Source organism: Lissotriton vulgaris, chromosome 5 (genome assembly GCF_964263255.1).
Source record: "Lissotriton vulgaris chromosome 5, aLisVul1.2, whole genome shotgun sequence".
NCBI lineage: Eukaryota > Metazoa > Chordata > Amphibia > Caudata > Salamandridae > Lissotriton > Lissotriton vulgaris.
Genome location: NC_141693.1, coordinates 63,515,953 through 63,536,748, shown reverse-complemented (window position 1 = coordinate 63,536,748; position 20,796 = coordinate 63,515,953). Strand labels below are relative to the sequence as shown.

Genomic DNA, 20,796 nt, shown 5'->3' with positions numbered 1-20,796 from the left:
GGGGCACACACCGATTCATTACTGGTACAGCGCCTGCATCAAAAGCCTCGGCGCTTAATGGCATCAGAAGGGTGAAAGGCGGAGTTAATCGTGTTAGGGTTCTTCTTGCCGCTCACCTGTAAACTATGCGCACAACTCTCTTAATCTCACTCACACGCTGACCCCAGGGCAGAGAAGGCAAAAGAAACGGAAAATAGGATTCCCATATGTTGCATTTTCAGAATAAAACCCACGTATGCTTGTTTCACCAAAATAAAGCATTTTTTGCTCAATGGATTACATGCAAAGCAGGAAAACTCACTTTTATAAGCAACTCTTAATATTATTATTGTCGACAGTAGGCACGAAATTGTCTCCTGGCGTGTAAATATATAGTGTTATTATTGATCCGTACAAGTACATTCATTGTATAGTGCTATGAATGAACCAACTGTGCCAGGTGTCAAGCTTGTAAGCCCCAGACCTGTGTGTGAGTGTGCAGGATGAGCAGTGTGTGAGTGTGCAGGGTGAGCAGTGTGTGAGTGTGTGGGGTGAGCAGTGTGTGAGTGTGCAGGGTGAGCAGTGTGTGAGTGTACAGGGTGAACATTGTGTGAGTGTGTAGGGTGAGCAGTGTGTGAGTGTGTAGGGGCAGTGTGTGAGTGTGCAGGGTGAGCAGTGTGTGAGTGTGTGGGGTGAGCAGTGTTGAGTGTGCAGGGTGAGCAGTGTGTGAGTGTACAGGGTGAACATTGTGTGAGTGTGTAGGGTGAGCAGTGTGTGAGTGTGTAGGGGCAGTGTGTGAGTGTGCAGGGTGAGCAGTGTGTGAGTGTGCAGGGTGAGCAGTGTGTGAGTATAAGACCACACACAAAACACCGCACCACACACACATACACCACACACACATACCACCCTCACATACCACACACACACCAGCCTCTCACCAGCACACACTTATCACCACTCACCACCGCTCACTCACCACCACAGACTCACCCCCACAGACTCACCACCACACACTCACCACTACACACACAACTACACACACAACCATGCACCACCTGCCGTCAGTGCACGCTTTCATCAAGCACAAACACCACCAGGCGTCAGTGCAGGTTTCCACCACGCACACAACACCAAATGTCAGTGCATGCTTTCGCCAAACACACACACACACACCACCAGCCGTCAGTGTACACTTTTAACAAGCACACACTACACCAGCCATCCGTGCATGCTTTCACTAGGCGCACTCGCCACCAGCTGTCAGTGCACCCTTTCACCAGGCACACACACCACCAGCCGTCAGTGCACGCTTTCACCAGGCACACACACCACCAGCCATCAGTGCATGCTTTCACCAGGCACACACACCACCAGCCGGCAGTGCACGCTTTCACCAGGCACACACACCACCAGCCATCAGTGCACGCTTTCACCAGGCACACACACCACCAGCCGGCAGTGCACGCTTCCACCAGGCACACACACCACCAGCCGTCAGCGCATGCTTTCACTAGGCGCACTCGCCACCAGCTGTCAGTGCATTTTTACCAGTCACACACAACACCAGCCATCCGTGCATGCTTTCACTAGGCGCACTCGCCACCAGCTGTCAGTGCACCCTTTCACCAAGCACACACACCACCAGCCGTCTGTGCACGCTTTTAACAAGCACACACACCAGCAGCCAACAGTGCACAATTACTACAGGCACACACAGCACCAGCCATCAGTGCACACATCAATTGTTAACGCATCCACAATTAACTATTGTAGCAATCGCAGTATGGTGCCCTTTACTTTTAAACATATTCATCTAAAGCGCAGCATGCCACCATTGATACAATTCCAATCCAACACACATATTTCCACGACACACCACATGCATACACTCCATAACACATGGCGAAAAGACATTGCCATTTACAATGCCATTGCATTTCTAATGCTTGTTTTGTATTTTACACCCACGTGAGAATTCAAATACAACGATATTTAGTAAGCAAAAGCAGCAGAGCTGCACATAGTAATTAGTGCTAAGTGACAATAAATAAACACCTAATATTTTAAGACCGACTTGACCAGTGAGTTTCTTCTAAACATTCCATTGAAATAAACATAAAACGCATTCGGTTTCATGCAGCAATATAATGCTGGGGAAGCAGCAGAATTGTATATAACATATAAAGTGCTACGTGTCAATAAATTGCACAGAATATCCTGATCCAAATTCAACTAGTAACTTCCATCTGAATACATCATTAAATAAATAATTTAGATTTCATATATAGTGCGGTAAAGTGCTATGTGGCTATAAATACATGTTTAATAACCTTTAACAGGTTGAACCAATGGAAGACATATCATCCCCTATAAAGAGCTGGGCCTGTAAAATGTCATCTAGGTCGAGTAATATATAACCTTAGTCCATCCGCAGCTAAGGCTACTGGTTCTAGCTCAACTCAGAGCCCTCTGCCCAGTTTGTGAGTGGGGACCATATCTCTCGACCAGTCTTTCCTTCTTATGGCCTTTAAGTTTGTATAAGCTGACCTCTATATTATTAATAGACATGAATCTATTCAGCCACAATACAAACGTTGAGGGGTCAGGTTTGAGCCAATCCGAGGCGATACATAATCGTGCTACCGCAGTGGCAACGAAAATCAGGTACATTTCTTACTGACCTCTGATATTAGATCATGCGCTATCTACCAGTCCTAAAAGCATCGTTACCGAAGTGAAGCTAATAGAATTTTTGGTAATAGGATTTTAAAAAGCCTCTATTCCTTTAATAAAAGGTAGTATCTGAGGACATGAGTAAACATATACACAATCTCTGCTTGATCAGCTCCGCATTGTTTGCACACGGCCGCCATCTTTCCCCGTTATCGGCTCCAGTGGAGGTCTTTTACTGTGGAGGTGTTATGATTTCTTCAAGCCCTCGATGAGCAGCGCCGCTTCATGTATGCTGCCTTTCAGGGGTGCTAGGGTGGGTTGGGGCGGCCGTTGACCGGGGCCTTGTCCCTATCCCCATGGGAGAGGCCTTGTACGTTTGTTCTGAAGTCATCTTCCCGGAGACACAACCTCTTCAAGAGAGGACATTGGAATCGAGCGTTCTTGGCAGTCTTTGTCATTCTTTCAGTGTGTTGCTTGAATGAGAGGTCTGTGACGAGGGGGGGGTAAAGACCGATGGGTTTACGTTGGAGACCCAGGCTTATCTGTGGCTGTTCTGAGCTGGCGGCAGACGGGAAGAGTTGAGTATTTGTGGGGTTTATCTTTTTTTTTTTACTTTATTTTTGATTATACAACATGTATAGAAACATTCCCCCCTTCAATTGGCATCAGTGAGCAAAACACGTGCAGACAGTTCGATGACCTCATTATGGCACTGGTGGGTACAGGTGTCATCAGGGCAGGCTGAGTCCATGGGGAATGAAGGAATCATGATGCAAACAGGAGATGAACATGAGGAAGCAGCCAAGCACTACACAGTAATCAGGCCTAACAGTCCCTCTCCCCCTCCCTATCAGACCCCGACCTCTCCGGCGAGAACAGATCATCGCTTGTCCCATCCGAATCACTCCGAGACAACCCTGAATTACACATGACTCGCCAGGCGAGTAAATCATCCTGTAGTTTCTCGTCCCTGCGTGTACGCTGCATATGTGTCTCCTCGGCCAGGGACCAATCCCTGACATTCCTTAGCCAGACAGGCACCTCAGGAGCCCTCTGCCCCATCCAGGTAATCGCTACCCTACGTCTCGCCAGTACCAACATTAGTTGTAATAGTTTGTAGGAAAGGTTCCTTTTCTTGGGCTTGGGGACCAGAGCCAGCAGGCAGTGAAGCGGGTTCCGGTCTATTCGAAGGCTGGTGCCAGAGGTTATACGTTCCACCACCTCTGTCCAGAAACACCTGACTAATGGGCAATCCCAGGCCAAATGTAGAAAGCCCGCCCCCTCCATACTACATCTAGGGCAATTGTCCCCCCTATCCCCTGAGATACGCTTCAATGAAATCGGAGTCAGATAGGTGCGATGCATGAAATTGAAGTGTGTTAGTTTGAACCGCGCATTGCATGATACCTTGCGTGTGAGGCTCCCTATACGCTTGCACTGCCCCTGGTCCAGGGCAGCACATAGATCTGCCTCCCAAGCCCCCCAGGAAGGTGGGACCGGCGGGGTTGAATCCTGTCTCATGGCTGAATACAGCAAGGAAATCAATCTACGCCCTCTACCACAGGAAAGAAGGATGTTCAGGGTATGGGGGGCGTGTCCGGGAATTGGGGCCAAGCCACTTTCACCACATCTTGGAGGCCCCGATAATGTAAATATTGCCCCCCTCCAAGTCCAAAGGTCTCCTCAGCCTGTTCAAAGGACAGGAAGGACTCACTGGGATAAAGGTCAGCTAAGGTCTCGCAGCCTCCCGCTCGCCAGCCCCGAAAGGACATGTGCTCCTCCATGTTGACTATAGGGGCCAGAATCCACACCAATAGTTCCCTATGGAAGGGGGCTCGTCGCAGTATCTTTTCCACGAACCGCTACCAGATACCTGCTGTGTGGTGTACCACATATGGTAGGGCCTCGTCAGCTCCCCGTCACTGCATCAATGCAACCTGTAACGTACGCACATCTGCTCTACCGGCCAAAAGTTTTATCTCCCAACTATCTGCGTCCGCGAACCACCGTGCTGTTGGCAGTAGTTGTGCCGCGTAATAGTATAGATCAAATCTCGGCGCCTCCAGCCCCCCCTCCTCCCAACTTCGGACAACGGTATGAAGGGCGACCCTGCTGCGCCATCCCGCCCAAAGTAGAGACGTTAGCAAGGTATTAAGTGTGCGGAATACTCGCGGAGGGAGAGGGCACAATGAGTTTGAGGACGTAGAGTGTCCTGGGGAGCATTACCATTTTAGCGACGGCTACCCGTCCCATAAGTGAGAGCGGCAGGGAGTTCCAAAAGGATACCGATTGCTGTAAGGATTTAAGAATCCGATCAACATTCCGAGCCAACAACTGTGCATCTGTTGGGACCACCTGAATTCTGAGGTAACGGAACGCCTCCAGTTCCCACCGCAGACCAAGGTCCAGCAGATCTGTTAGCGGCCCTGGCCCGTATCCTGCCAAAGAGAAGATCAAGGACTTGCCACAAGATGCCTCTACGAAGCGGTCCAGGTGTTGCAGCAGGATGGGTAGTGATTCCTGCGGGCCATCAGATAAAAGAGGGCGTCATCCGCGTACAAGGACACCACATTGCACGTGTCTCCTACCATTATACCCCACTGCTCCATTTCCGTTCGGACTCGAATTGCCAAAGTCTCTATTGCCAGGGCAAACAGGAGCGGCGGGAGGGGGCACCCCTGTCGTGTACCTCATCCCAACTGCCACTCCTCTGATCGTGCCGCCCCTAGTCTCACCCTGGCACGGGCGGTCCTATACAGTATGCGGACCCATCTACAGAAGTAAGGGCCGAACCCCATCGCACTGAGGACCTCTAGCAGATACCCCCAGTCAACAGTGTCGAACGCTTTAGCGAGGGCAATCAACACTAGGACCATCTGATCCTCCCTGCCGCGTACTTCGTGTATAATGTGATTCAACCGCCGTAGATTCATGGCAGTGTTGTGCCCCGGGATGAACCCACATTGGTCCGGATGGACCAGGTGGGCCATATGCGGCGCCAACCGGGCTGCCAAGAGTTTGGTCAAAATCTTCACGTCTGTGTTGATCATGGTGGTGGGGCGATACACCCGGAAGGATTTCACCTATCTCTCCCCGGCTTCAGGACCATACAAATTTCACCCTGGTTCATACTTGGTGGAAGAGCCTCACAATCAAACGCCTCAAGATACACTTGTAAGAGGAGGCGGGAAAGAGTGTCCCCAAATGTCTTGATAGAATTCAGGGGGAAGCTGTTACTCCCCGGAGATTTAGCCCTTGGCAGGCAGGCCATCGCCACGCGCACTTCACGCAGCATCAAAGCTTCACCTAATTCGTCCAGAACCGCCCTAGGGAGGGACTGGAGGGCCAATCCCTGCAGATAAGGGAGGTACGAGGCCTCGGTGACCGCAGGATCTGCGGCATATACTGTTTGTAGGTGGGATTGGATAACTTGGAGAATGCCCACTTCTGAGTGTACCACACCCCCCGTAGGTCCCCGCAGGGCCACAATCCTCTCCGGGGTGAACTCTCGCCTGAGGATCCAGGCCAACAGTCTGCCCGATTTGTCGCCTTCTCTGTGAAGACGTTGCCTATATTGGCCAAGGGTATATTTGTCTAGTCGGTCTAAGATGTCATGCACACACGACCGGGCTGCCTGTTCAGTCTCCTGATGCAAGTCCTCCGGGTCCGACAACGTTTGCTGGCGCAGGAGATTATCCTCTGCCTCCTGTAGACATAGGAGAATGGATGGCTACCAACTGCCTAAAGTTAAATTCAGAAAAGACCGAGGTACTCATTTTTGGACCCCTATCACCAGCTTGGCCAACCAGTTGGTGGCCTGAAACCTTTGGTACCCCTCCCACACCTACTACCAAGGTTAGGAACCTCTGAGTCATCTTCGATGACGGTCTTATTTTTCTGGACCATGCTAATAAAACAGTGTCTACGGCACACCTGAAATTAAAAATGATCAGGAAGATACGTCCTTTTCTCCCTGATTCTGCCATTAAGACACTAGTCACTGCCCTTGTCCTCTCATCTCTGGACTATTGCAATGGGCTATTTCTTAATGCTCAAACCAGAGTAATCACAAAACTACAAACAATACAAAACGCAGCGGCACGTCTGCTCTCAGGTAAAACAAAGTTCGAATCCATCTCCAAAAATATTACAGATTTCCACTGGCTCACTGTACAAAAAAGAATTCACTTTAAATCCCTCTGCATTGTGTTTAAAGCTCTCAACAATCAAGGACCACATTTTCTTAAGGAACAATTGCAACTCCACAAACCCACCAGAGCTTTACGATCAGCCACTCTTCATCAATTGGTTGTACCTCGCACCAAAACCGTTACCTGGGGAGACCGTCGGTTTCTGGTGGCGGCACCCAGACTCTGGAACACCTTGCCGCTCAACATCAGGCAAAGCACCACTCTCCTTCAGTTCCGTAAACTCCTGAAGACCTGGTTGTTTATTCAATAACTATATCACCTTGCCAGCTTGCTTCTTCATCCGGCCCAAAGCATCATGCTCCGTATGTAAACAAATGATTTATCAGCGCCAAGACGCCCAAGGGTATTTGCTGCGCTTTATAAATATTAAAAATAAATAAATAAGTAGGTCTCGGAGAAGTTGCTTCCGGACCCCATAGGTGAGGCCCATACACTCCCTCCTTATCACGCCTTCAGAGCGTCCCACCTGGTAGATAAGGTGAGGTCTCCCCCCTCCCAATTCAGGTCTATATAGTTGGTAAGGGCAGTCTCTACATGGTCCCTCCCCACTTGGTCCTGTAGGAGATCTGTCGGCAGCCGCCGAGTCAGAGGGCGGGAGGGCTGTCTCTCCCAACTCAAAACGCATGCCACTGGGGAGTGGTCAGACAAAAAACGGACCTGATGTGTAATCGCCAGGGAGATGGTTGCGTCTATGTTCGCAGCCAAAACCCTATCCAATCTACCATGTGTGTTATGAGTGGGGGAAAAACACATGTACAGTTTCTGTGAAGGGTTGCTTAGACACCACACATCACTCGCCCCTAAGTTCCTCATAACCTCCCGAAGCTGCGCTGTCATACGCAGCTTTGTGCCCGCACGGGGTGGGAACCTATCCAGTACCGGGTCCAGGACACAATTAAAGTCTCCGAGCCAAAGCAGACGCGCCTCCAGGGTGGGGAATGAGGACCTCCTGCAGGGTCAGGAAGAACCCAGGGTCATCTATATTTGGTGCATACAAATTCAATATTGAAAGATCTCTTCCATCCAGCTTCGCCCGCAGGAGCAGGTACCTGCCGTTTATATCCGCTTCCACGTACTGGAGGGCAAATGGGACCCCGGGCGCCACGCATATCAGAACCCCCTAGCGTATGTAGAAAAGGAGGAGTGAAACATCTGGCCTCGCCACTTTTTCCCTAACTTTTAGGCACCCTCATCATCAAGGTGGGTCTCCTGCAGGCACGCCATGGAAACTCCGTGCCTTCGGAGGAAGGACAGGACCCTATGCCTCTTGGTGCATGTGCCAAGCCCCCTCACATTCCAACTTAAAAACTTATATCCCATGGCTGGTGACTTGCCCCACCCGGGTCTATAGCTCTATTCCTTGTGACCCCCCAACCCCATGCCCGAACTGTGATACACATGATGCCTGCAACAATTCCCCCCAACTTTCCCTCCCAGAACCCCAACCACCCCCCTCCCACAAGCAATATTCCTGCAACAACCAAACATGCTAATATGCCCTTCCCCTGCCGGTGCCATGACGTACACAGCCATCCCATGTTCCCAATCAGGCTAACCCACCCCAACAAATAAAGGAAAGAACCCCCCCCCCATCCAGCTCCCACCACCACCAGCAAACTCGACAATCATAGGTGACTCGGACTCTTAAAAGTACAACATGTGCGTCTGCCTGGACATCCGCCCCACCCAAGGACCCACCCCCTACAAGGTCAAACGTGTCCAAGTAACGCCCCCCCATTGTCCCCAACAGGATACGACCCAGTGGATCCAGCTAGCATACACAAAATAGGGCCAACCTGAGTGAGAGAAATATGTCCCTCAGGATCGGATCTCAGACGTGGCCGGTTATTCCCCCCACCGTCTCAGGGATCGTGTCGACGGTAGACTGGAGAGCATCCACAGCAGGTGGCAAGGTGTCTGGAACCAGTACTTCATCTTGAGGCAGATCTACCCGGGCCGCTGGACGATCCCCGGGCTCCGAGGACTCCAAGCAGAGGGCTCCATTGTCTCCCACTGTGACTCGCCGTCTCTCTTCGTGATAAGCTTCCTCAGACGAGAGCCGGCATCTGGGTCTACGGTTCCTCGCAGGACGTGTCCCCCACGTACTCCTGGTTCCACCTCGTTCCCTCAGCGGGAGGGCATCCCCCTGATCGCCAACCACTCCCACACTTCCTCAGGGTCTTCAAAGAAGTGTGCCTTGCCTTGGGATATGACCTTAAGTTTTGCGGGGTAGAGGAGCATATACTGCAAAAGCAGGTCTCGTAACTTGCTTAACCGCCAGAAAAGATTTACGTTGTTCCTGAACTTGGCACGTGTAATCCAAGTACACGGACACACTGGAGCTTTCAAAGGTGAGATCCGCTGTTTCCCTAGCTGCCCTCAGGATACAGTCTCTATCCCGATAGTTCAGGATTTTGGTGATGAGGGCCGGCTGCAGAGCACCGGGCCTCGGTGGCGGGACCAGCGCCCTGTGGGCTCGCTCGATCACAAACACACCGGACACTCCCGTAGGGCAAAGTGTGGAGCGAATCCAGTGTTCCAGGAAGTGCTCAGCGTTCCCCATCCCAGCGCGTTCCAGAATGCCAAGGACTCTAATGTTGCTGCGGCGTGCCCTTCCTTTGGCATCCTCTGCACTACGCTCCAACTCCCCGTCGAGGCAGAGAGCCGCGAGACTGTCTGTTTGAGGGACGCCACCTCCTCCTGCAGCTAGACTATATTCCCCTCCGCAGCGGTGACTTTATCCATTACCTTACGGAGATCCGCTCTCAGGAGATTCACATCTATAGATACCGTCTCGATCTGTCTTTCCAAGGCGTTGTGGGACCACTGTATTGCCTTCAGTAGCTCTGCCCGGGAAGGCTCGCCGGCGGGGGCGTCACCCTCCCCATCCTGACCGGATTGACGCGTGATGCGTTGTGATGGGAGCCGTTGGGTGGTGTACTGCGTGATGGTGTTTGGCTGCGATGCACGGACCATCCTGTCCTTGTGCATTATAGGAGTCTATGGGGACCCCTCCCAGACGTCCGACCAAGCGGGGTGCCTCTCAACAGTCCCCGGAGACGCGGAGGGTCCCCGGCAGTCCCACAAGCCTTACGCCCCCACGGCCATGCACAGTGCCAGGCCCGACTCACCGCTATGTCAGCTGCGCAGTATCTGTCCCGGGGAGAAGGCTCCGTCTGAGTTCGGTCAGCTGGGACCGTTGCAAGTGTCCAGGATAAGTCCAGAAGTTACCACGCACCCCCCGATATCCACCCAGGGCAGCAACGCGGCCAGAAGCAGGATGAGTCCCCGTCCACTATCCGGTGCCGCTGTTGGGGCCCTCCATCATGGTCTCACCGTTGCCTCAGCCGCCATCCTCTGGATCCGCCGGACACGGCCGGGGTCCTCCCCCAGCAGCCACACAGGTGCCCCTGCGGCGTTGAGGGCTGGCCAGGCGCTTCAGAAAGGTGCTTCCCGAGTCCCCGAGCTCCGGTGGTACCAAGTGCTTCCCCCGCCACCACTTGCTAGGCCCGACGCGCAGAGGCCCAGGAGCCCGACAGCTCCACCGCCCCGGCCGTCACCTCGGTCACAGCAGTCCCCCACCGCCGGGCCGGACAATCTCTGGGGTCCCGGGATGACAGAGGGCCCACAAAGGCAGCAGGCTCACCAAGAGGACAGAGAGGAGCCCCAGACCGGGCCGCTCCCTCCGCAGCTCCTCCGCGCTCCACCACAGGCACAACGCAGCAATGCCGGGAGGCCACCGATGGCAGTGGGTGCCTCCCCGGCCGCACGCGTCCCGGCTCCAGGCAGTGGCGTCAGGATCGTAGGCCGTCTCTGCTGGTGAAATTGTGGCCCCCGCCACAAGCACGTCAGCTTGCTCTCCCCAGGGCCCGGCAATCTCGAGGGCACTAGACTGGTGGGAGGTCCCCGATAGCAGTAGGGACCCCCACGGCTGCAAGCGAGTCGGCCCAAGGCCTAGACACCGGGATTCCGGGCTGCCGGTTTCACCGCACGGCTGCTCTCTGCCGGACCGAGGCACTCCGGTGATTTCTCTGCACCGAGGGCTCCGGTGTACAGTGGGCGCCCCTCTCGCCGCAGCTCCACCAAGCGGCGGACCTGATGTGTCCTGGGAGCTCCGGTCGATGCCTCCACTCCTCTGCCGGGTGCCGCCGCAGTCCTGCGGTCTGCTCGTCGGTCACTCCGGGCAGGATCTACGCCATACTATAGGACCCGGATGGTAGCGGGCTCCTCCTCCACCCCCACACAGTCTGGTGTTGCGACCGCAGGGAACCTCGGCTGGCAGGCAGCGACTAGGCCGCAGCACCGGCCTTGCGTAGATTACAGCTCCAGCGAACCGCAGCCCGGCCACCTCCTCCACTCAGCGGCTTTCAGCTGGTCCACTCCCGGTGCCCAAGGCGATCAGAGCTCTTGATCCGCCGTTTCTCAGTCAGAATACATCAGGATCCGCTGTGAATCAGGATTTGTAAGCTGGGCCGGCTGGGAGCTGAAGGAGCTCACGTCATGTCGGCCATGCTGCTTGGCCACACCGTGGGGTTTAACTTTAATACATTAGTTGACATCCAAGACTGGCTGTGATCAGGGCAGATTTGAGGATGTCATTGGGTGAGGATATTTAAGGTCGAGTTGAGCATCATCTGCATATTGAGGGATCTTGATGCTGCTGTCTGTAAGAATGGATCTGAGAGATCCCACGTAAAGAGTCAAGATGAAGAGAGAAAGGATGGAGCCCTGAGGTACTCTGCTGGAGACGGGGCATTCCTGTGATCTTGTGGAACCTATTTGCATGAACTGGTGCCAGTTAATGAGGTTGGATGTGAACCATTTCAAGACAGTGTCTTAAAATCCCATCGTGTTTTTTGTGCGTTGATCAGGGCCAGCTGGTCGCCTGTGTCGAAGGCTGCAGAGAGGTCCAGGAGGTCTGGGGCCGTTCTTGTAGTTCAGGAGGAGGGTGTTGTCGACTACTTGGAGTGTGGCTGTGTCAGGTCTCCATACATGGTTATTGCACTTAGAAAACTTGTTTGCTTAGATATTTCCACTTGGTTCTGTGTTGTTTTGGAATGTTTGATAATGTCGCTTGGACAAAGTTTCTTCTTTAGTGTCAAGTCTATCTGTTTCCATGCTTTAGGCATAAAGTGTGCACAATGTCAAGTAGCAGTATGTGCCAGTGAGGAAGCTTGTTTCCATGGACCAGGGATTCTGATCCTTCTTGGCAAGAACCGGTACAAAAAGGGACATCATTGTCTGTGATACTTGGGGCTGGTGCTCACAATCCTGATGTGTGGCTGGTGCTAGCAATACTAATGTATGACTGGTACGTACAGTCTGGGCACGTGTGGCAGGTACTGTAGTGACTCTTTTTTTGTAATTAGGACCACACTCTACAGATCTACACTTACTTCTTGCACTCTCATCCCTACAGGTGAAACTTCAAGAGTGGCTGCTTGTCCTGAAGAAACAGGAGGTATATATTCTGGAGTCTAAATTCAAGGAAGAGGATCAATATAAAACCATGAGGGTGAGTGGCTGCAGTGAGTGATTTGTCTGTATATGTCTGTGCCCATGTCTTTGTGTGGCCTCTTAAAGTTCAAGACTCACAGAGGCGGATGAGTCACAATACAGACTGGTCATGTTCTTCACCAGATAAATATATTGGCCGGAGTCACTGCACCTGGATATTGGGGCTGAAATCAGACAAGGGCTCGTCCTAAAAATACCATAAAATCAAGTATTACTCTTCTGACCTTAAGGTAGTACTTGCGTACTCACATGTGCAAGGTGCATGTTAGAGTATGTGTGCAGTGGTGTATCATTATCTGGCTATGAGTACGTACCAGCATGTGTGTGTGCATGTTCACGCTTAGATGTACGTGTCTAAGTATGTGTTTATGTATGGATGGTCCTCGAGTTATCTTTGGGAGTACATGCATGTCTGCGCATCCCTATATCTGTCTGTTTTTTGGGCATAGATTACTGCGTGTGTGTCTCCAAATGTATATATAAGATTTTGAGCCACAGAGTATACAAATACATGTCCTTATCTTTATGCATGCATGTTTGAGGATTGTGTATGCTTCAGTCTGGATTTATTGGCTGTAAGTTTGTACCTACATAAGTGAATGCCTGCCTACAGGCTTGTATATCACAAGGTCTGGTGGCATTTGTGAGTGTGCACATACATGTGTGCATCTGTGAGTTTGTGACGTGTATGCATAAGTCTGGAGTTCTACATCCGTGAGATTTTATATGCATCTGTTTGTGAGTATATATGTATGGATGTGTGTCTATGAGTCTCTGCATGCATGGACTGAAGATATAAATTTGTGAGTTTGTACAAGGTTTGTGTGTGAGTGTATATGTATGGATGTGTGTCTCTATGAGTCTGTGCATGCATGGACTGAAGATATCCATCTGTGAGTTTGTACAAGGTTTGTGTGTGAGTCTGCAAATTAATGTGTGTGTCTGTATGAGTGGATGTGTGTATGTATGCACTTTACAGACACTTGTCAATGTTCCATCACTGGAACAATAATACACAAGGGGGGCATGAGTGGGAAATATTTAATGACCTGGCATTGTTACGATCCCTATAACTACATAACAAACAAAGTGTAACAATGGGTCAGCAGGAAAGTAGTGCAGCTATCTAAATGACTGTGTGTGTGTTTGAAAGAACACAATCCCTGAATCCAAAGTATTCTTGGTGAAAAAATATGTTCCCATCAGATACCCGTCCTGTACCGCCCTACATCACTTGGGATCCTTCACCCGAAGGAAGTGGAAAGAACCACTTAGGATTAGGTAGATTGTGGCCTAATCAAAGTGTGAAGGAATGTAAAGTGTGTGGGTATAAACTATTGTAATGGTATCAGGGGGCACAAAGAAATAACAATAAGCAGTGCATTAAGTGCTCGCTGTAGCGTGTGAAAGTGAAAGAATTAATATTGGGTTGTGGGAGTGGAAAAAGAGTTTATTAGGGTCCTACCCACACCCAAGGCTAAAAAACAGTGCAAGTAGTGATAACAAATAACTACTGAGATATTATCTAGGTCGACATGTTTCTGCAGTATTCCTTGGTTCAAGAGATACTAGTCTGCTTCATCAGGACCTTCTTGTAAATGAAGTGCAACTGCTGATTTCAAGTGTATAGTGTGTATTAAAAATCATATCACCTGAGAGCACCGGTGGACATGATCCAGTCAGTAAACAGTGGACAAACACACATAGAAAACAACAAAATACACACAGTTAATGACGAAAGCTGCAAAGCACAGAGATAATCTCGTGAAGTACAATTGTATGCCAAACAATTTATGGTCAGTGTTTGTAACAGCAATCAACTCTTTGGACCAGGTACATATATCCTGGGTTTAACCAAACTTGTAATCACTCACCCATGTTCTGGGGAATGGACTCTCCACCTCACCCGGCAACAGCTCAGGTACAAATGGAGCACCGCTCTATTGAATGTGAACAAAAAAAGAAGAAATGAAAGAGGAAGAGCTCGCTAGAGCTCAATCTGAAAACACATTCCCTCTGTCATTGGGGGTTTGTAGCCAGAGGTAGAGGCAAGTTACTAATGTTGGTAGTGCCCTGTAATACTTAGCCGTGGGCAAATGTAATCTCCTACTTCAATTAGCACAGTCTGGCGTATTGAGTCTAATGAAGAATCACCCTGCTTAGCACGATGGAAGGGCGATCTGTTGTGTCTCTAGGATTGTTAACCCACTTTACGCAATAAGTAGGCACTCTCGACCATGATGTAATAAGCATTTGAAAGTTGCTTTTGTGTCTGTCCTGCATCTACTAATTCTTTCAGGGATCACCCGTTTTAAGCATGGAGCACTCAAGGACCGATCGTGATCTCTGATAGAGCCAGCACACACACATGTATTGCCTCCGTGCTCTAGATCAAAAATGTAACAAGCATTTTAAACTTTCCTTAGTGCCTGTCCTACATCTACTTCTCTTCAAGACCACCCGTTTTGAGTATAAAGCATTCACGGACCAAACGTGATCTCTAGTAGAACCAGCATCCACACACACATTGCCTCCATGCCAACCCTGTTCCGCTTACCTGTCCGTCGGTACTCCACGCCTTCCTCTAGGCTGACTGTGGGAGGTACCGACTAGACAGGAAGCAGGATATTTAACCCAAGTCTAATTGGTCAAGCGCACAACACGTGTGCAGCATGTTAACGAACGTCACCAAGCGCGTTGCGAGACCAGAGGTACGCGGGAAATGTAGTCCGGAAATGTAGTCTTGAGCTTCCGGACTACATTTCCGGACTACATTTCCCTAAACAAAGATTTTAGCAATGTAAAAATGCTACGGTATTGTATATACATCGTCGAACACAATAAATAATATACCTCCCTCTAGACCTCTATTTCTTTACCTTGTAGAATGAATCTTAATGGGTTATACATACATTTTGTGAAACATCATGGATACAACATAATCTAATTATTCAAAAATTGTATTTATTCATTTTAGTTGGTATTTGTATTCATTTACATTGATAGTATCAAAACAGGGAAAAAAATGCAATCTAAAAAGGCATACATATTCATAAAAATCTTTTTGTCACAAGTTTTGCTTTTTTATACATTTTCTACATAGACCAACAATTTCATATCTTTATTTACAAATTCAATCTAGTGCTCTTCACTGGACCCCTATAATAATATCATACACTAATCACGTAAACCGAATCACATTCACACTCCATCACACCTGCACTCAATCACACCAATCAAACTACCAAACAACCCCAAAAGCACATACACATCTTGGTCAGAAGGGGACATAGATATTGTGAATCTCCATGACCGTGTCATGGGTTGGGTGCATACAGTAAGGTCGATGCTCATTTCGATGGAATATGTCTGATGTTAACCACCTTCTTCAGGACCTTACAAAATCATATATCTTTCACCTACTGGTAGGAGTACAGATAATAATGATGCAAGAAAAATTCTCAAATGGTTGCCGCCTTCAAATTGACAAACTATTGTTAAGTCCGCTGGGCCAGTTATAGATGACTCCTATTGGGATATGGTTCTATTAAACCTGCGTAGACAGGAAGAATCCTCTCTGCTTATTCTTCCCAGATATTTTCTTTGAAAGTGAACGACAGCGCTTCTAAGTTGGCGTTATTACCTGTTATCTGTAGTGGTGCCACCACACTGGGGAACCATGTAGAATAGCCAATCTTATAGTTTATTACATCCTTGAATCATGCCCTGTTAATAAGGACTCAGGTGTCCATAATTGAGTCTATTTCTAAATAGTATTCTATGTGTACCACAAATGATCCAGCCAGGCTCGGCAACGGCAACAAGCAGCCACATCATCAAACCACAGATCATCCAAGAGAGTTCATCTCATTTCCAGCAACAGTCTTACTAATCGTCAATAGGTTGACATGTCATTTTTTATGCCTTCATTAGACCTCTCACAGGGATAGGCCATAGCTGACTGGAATGTCCCAAGATAACTAGTGTAGGAGGATGGATATCTGACTATGGTTACCCCAGATTGTTGCCTTGTGTTTAGCTGGTTTTCGACTTAGTTGGCCTGGGATCCTGCTAATCCGGGCCCCAGGCTATCTGCTCTCTCTGAAAAATAGACTCAATGTACCTTAGGTACATCTCCAATTGGATACTGGGTCACCTTATCAGCCCCTGTATAGTGTACCATAGGTGCCCAGGGCATAGGTGCATCCAAGGCCTACCAGGGGCTGCAGCATATATTTTGCCACCCCTGGCTGGCCATCTAAACTGACACCACTGGCTGATCTCTCAGCTGGGGAAAGGTGGAGTAATCACCCCTTGCTTAGATATAGTATTTCTATATCTACCTTTTCATATAGACACATATGCATCTATAAGTCACTCCTATGGCAGGCCTTAACAATCCTGAAGGCAGAGTGCTTGGTTTTATGTGAGATGGTGCTCTAGCATGACCTGAGCCTGTCTGCAGCTTTCGGAACCATGTCCTTATAGCTGTTCTATAATATTGCCATACCATATACTCTTAAGTGCATTATAATCCTCGCGGTTATTGCTAACTTTGGTGTGGCTTTATCGAAACATGTCGTGTAAGGTGTCATACTCTCTGGAATACTACCCCCTCGCCAGTTCTGGCGATGGGGGTAGCATTCCTACCTTCTAGAGGGAGAAGACATGTTACTTTCCTTAAACGCGGTTAAAATCAACCAGAGCCCCAGCATCACAAAATGGATGCTGCTGCCACAGACACAATTCTGACCTCCTGTTGCTGGGAGCCCTTCCAGCACGGGAGGCCTGGACAATAGGTTTCCTGTCACGGGGAGGTGCTAGCACCACCCCAGACAGGCTATAGTGTATTGGGGCAGGGAGGGCTGAATGAAATGAGACACTGCCTGGGGCGCACAAGGTGCCCCATGCATAGGCCAGTTCAAACCGGTGCTGGGGCACACCAGCCCCAGCTCTGGCGCGAAACTGGACAAATGGAAAGGGGTGTAACCACCCCCTTCCCTGGTCCCACCCATAGGAGGGACCTAGCAGGTAATCCAGCCCTTTGATTTGGAATAAAGGTAGGAGCTGCGTCCTAAGACATCAGATTATCCTGACTGAAACTTTGATGCATAACTCTGGACCTTCTACCATCTACTTTACAAGAAGATACTGAAGAATCTCCCTTGTGGCCAAGGAGTGGCCATCCTGCGCAAGCAGGCACCATCAAGCGCTCAACGAATTGCTTTGTCTGACGCTCCCGCCGGAGCCCGACCACAGTGCCTGACGAGACCCGGACTTCCAGACTTCGTTCAGCCCGATCCACAGCAAAGCTGAGAACAGTGGAGGCGACGTGAGACGTGGGACCGGCCATCTTGAAAAGACGGTGAGACGCTCCCTGTGCAGCTCCCGAGGCACCCTCGAAGCTGTGCATTGGGGATTGAGAAGCCCCAGCCCCGAGCATCAACTTCACCGAAGATCACCCCTCCACACTCGCCGAGCGCTGCGTGGGGCCCTTTTGCATTATCCTGCTCGACGCGTCTGTCTGGTCACTTGCCCGTTGGCTAGTGGCCTCTGTGACGACGAAACTCGAAATCTACACTGCTGATCTGGTTGCTCCAGACTGGCCCTTGCTTCCCTGCGAAGGAAAAGCCCCTCAGTCCTTGCTAGCCTGAGTAAGAAGCCCTCTTCAGTTCCTGCGTGGGTTGCCTTTGCCAAGGCTTGTTAACTCCAATCCGGAAGCCGACACCGCCAACAGCGAGAGCCTTCGTGGGACAGTCCGTGCCCAGCTCCTGGTCATCGTCGATACCTCCTGGTCCACGTGGCCGCAGAGACAAGCTTCGCGACAACCACCTGATTGCGCCCGACATCGCCTAGTTCCTTCTTGGTTCCACTCTGGTCACTGGCTAGTGACCCAGACTCTGTCCCCTCTGCTTTCAGGTACTCTACATCTTCGATCCACCCTTGGATCCAACCGGACTCTTCTCTCCTGGTCGCCTGCAGCATCCATAGAACTCCACGACGAAACCCGACACACTTTGACACCTATGCACCCGCTTCCTGTGGGTGAGGTAACGCGAGTACTGCGTTGCTCCTGTAGAGATTTACATCCCTAGTTTTAAGTGGTTAAGTTCTAGTCCAGTCGGAAGTCTCCAAACTCTTAACGTTCTAAACTTTTTTGCACCAATGACTTCTATGTTTGCACGCATGTGCATTTAGACCTTGCACACGCATCTCGTGGGCCTCCTGCTTCCTAACAACTGTTATTCCAGTGTAGGCCCAGCGATTCCCAAGGCCCTAGGCCTTACCATTGTTCGTGACGTGGTTCTTATACCACTTATTTAGTATATGGTTTTACGGGCCACCCGGCCTTATCCAAAATTGTGCAGCTTATTGTATGATATTAAGTTCTTTGTTTAAACGCTTGTGCTTCTGCCCTCATAAAGAGTACGAAGGATTATTCTAGTAATAAATACATATATTTTATAATATATAACTTGTGTGGTGTCCTTTCATTTGGTATTCAAGGGATTGCATATGGTAAAACAGCTGGCTTCACATGCCCTCTCGAGTTTAGCCTAAGACTGCTTTTGTCCATGCTACCACTAGGATAGCTTGTCTATAAGGTTGACTTACAACCAATCACCATAAGGGTTGTTTGGACTGGTGCAAGGTGCTCACTAGAATAGGGAACATCATATACCAGGCCAACTTCTCACAACTAGTGCACATGTTTTTTTTTTGTAATATCATTTATTGATTTTTCAGAGGTTTGTACATAGATCCTTGACAATAGTGAGTGTACATAACATCTTTCATACAGGTATATATAGAACACTAATGGGGTACAAGGATATAATAACAGCATTACACATACTATAGAATTGTGGTTCGATGGTAATGTCCCAACGGGAACTCAAGATCATATTAATTGTGCAAATATATCACAATAAGCATTGTTAACATTAACAAATACAACTGTCCTTAATTTACCATTCATATTTGACGATTATCTATCTCGTGCGCAGGTCTGATCATGATCAGGTGTGTTTGCGTACTTAGCGACATGAGGTTTAGCTTAAGTCTGCAGTGTGTGCGCCACAGTGTACAACCTCATGAGTTGGGCCTGGAGATTCCTATTACCACACATGTGCGGCACATCCACTGTACTTACTTGTACTGGGCATGCACACGGAAGGTTAGTGCAAGGGTCTGGGGCTCAGACCAAAGCAGTACAGTAGACTGTACTTTCATCTGACACAAGAAAGAGGTCTGGTCATAACTAATGTTCCAAACAGGTACTGTTCTGGGCTTCAGGGAGCTATAACATTACAGTTTTACACAACACAGGAACACATTCCTTATTGGCACTGGTGATACAAGGACACAACCCTCTACCAAGGAGTGAGTTAAGAGGTGCAACCCTCTGCCAGGACCAGTGACAGAATACAAGAGCACAACACTACCAGGACTGGTGTCACAAAACAGGAGCACAACCTTCTACCTGTATACTAGTGACCTGTACAGTTGCACAACCCCCTACCAGCAATGGAGACATACCAGACTCCACAAAATGTCTGACTCCAGTCATTTTTGGTGACGCAAGAGAAATGCACCTCTCTCTACTGCTGAAACCCATCCTAGATTAGCCCAGCACCATGTGACTTTGGGCAATAGCTTGCTTAATCTTCCCGACAGCGCCTAGAGACCCTTACGGGTGATTGTGCGCTTTACAAATGTGGATTATTAAATTAATAATATTATTCCTACTGGGACGAGGCGTGCCTCACCTGATAAAACACAGGCTCCTGCTCTAAACCCCAGTGTGACGTACCACACCTGATAACACACAATCTCCTGATCTAAGCTGCAGTGTGACATACCTCACCCGATAACACACAGGCCCCTGCTCTAAGCCTCAGTGTGACATACCTCACCTCGATAAAAAAAAGAAACCATTGATGGACGGAATGCTGGACAATGCAAACATTCACCCCCAGTCAAAAGGATCAGGGTTTAATCCATCATTCTTTTGCTCACCACACCACCCCAGTTTGGACCAAGCCATATGCAAATCAGTCTTGACTCTGTTCCTTATGGGAACAGTCCAGCCCGAACTTCTAAGCCAGGTCCTCCCTGGACCGGAAACAAGCATCCTGGGACCAATTTCAGGGCATCACCCTTCATCATCCAGGCTAGCTTCAATCCAGTGGTGTAGTGGGCACTGGACCCACGTCTGGGCATTCCCTTCCCACTTAGGACAACATATGCAACAGAAACAGTTTATGGATGGAATACTGGACCATGTAAACCTTCACCACAAGTCACAAGGATCTGGGTTTAAACCATCATCCTTTTGCTTACCACACCACCCCAGTTTGGACCCAGCCATATGCAACTCAGTCTTAACCCTGTTCCTTATGGGAACAGTCCAGCC

General features: G+C 49.5%; 1 protein-coding gene across 1 annotated transcript in view; it reads left to right on the top strand.

The window, feature by feature from the left end:
- Nucleotides 1-20,796, top strand: part of LOC147710173 (E3 ubiquitin-protein ligase TRIM11-like) — a 71,735-nt gene that overhangs the window by 23,611 nt on the left and 27,328 nt on the right. The window contains exon 2 of the mRNA XM_086919324.1: nt 12,283-12,378. Within this exon, the coding sequence (XP_086775450.1) occupies nt 12,283-12,378 (96 nt within the window). The remainder of the gene's footprint in view (nt 1-12,282; nt 12,379-20,796) is intronic.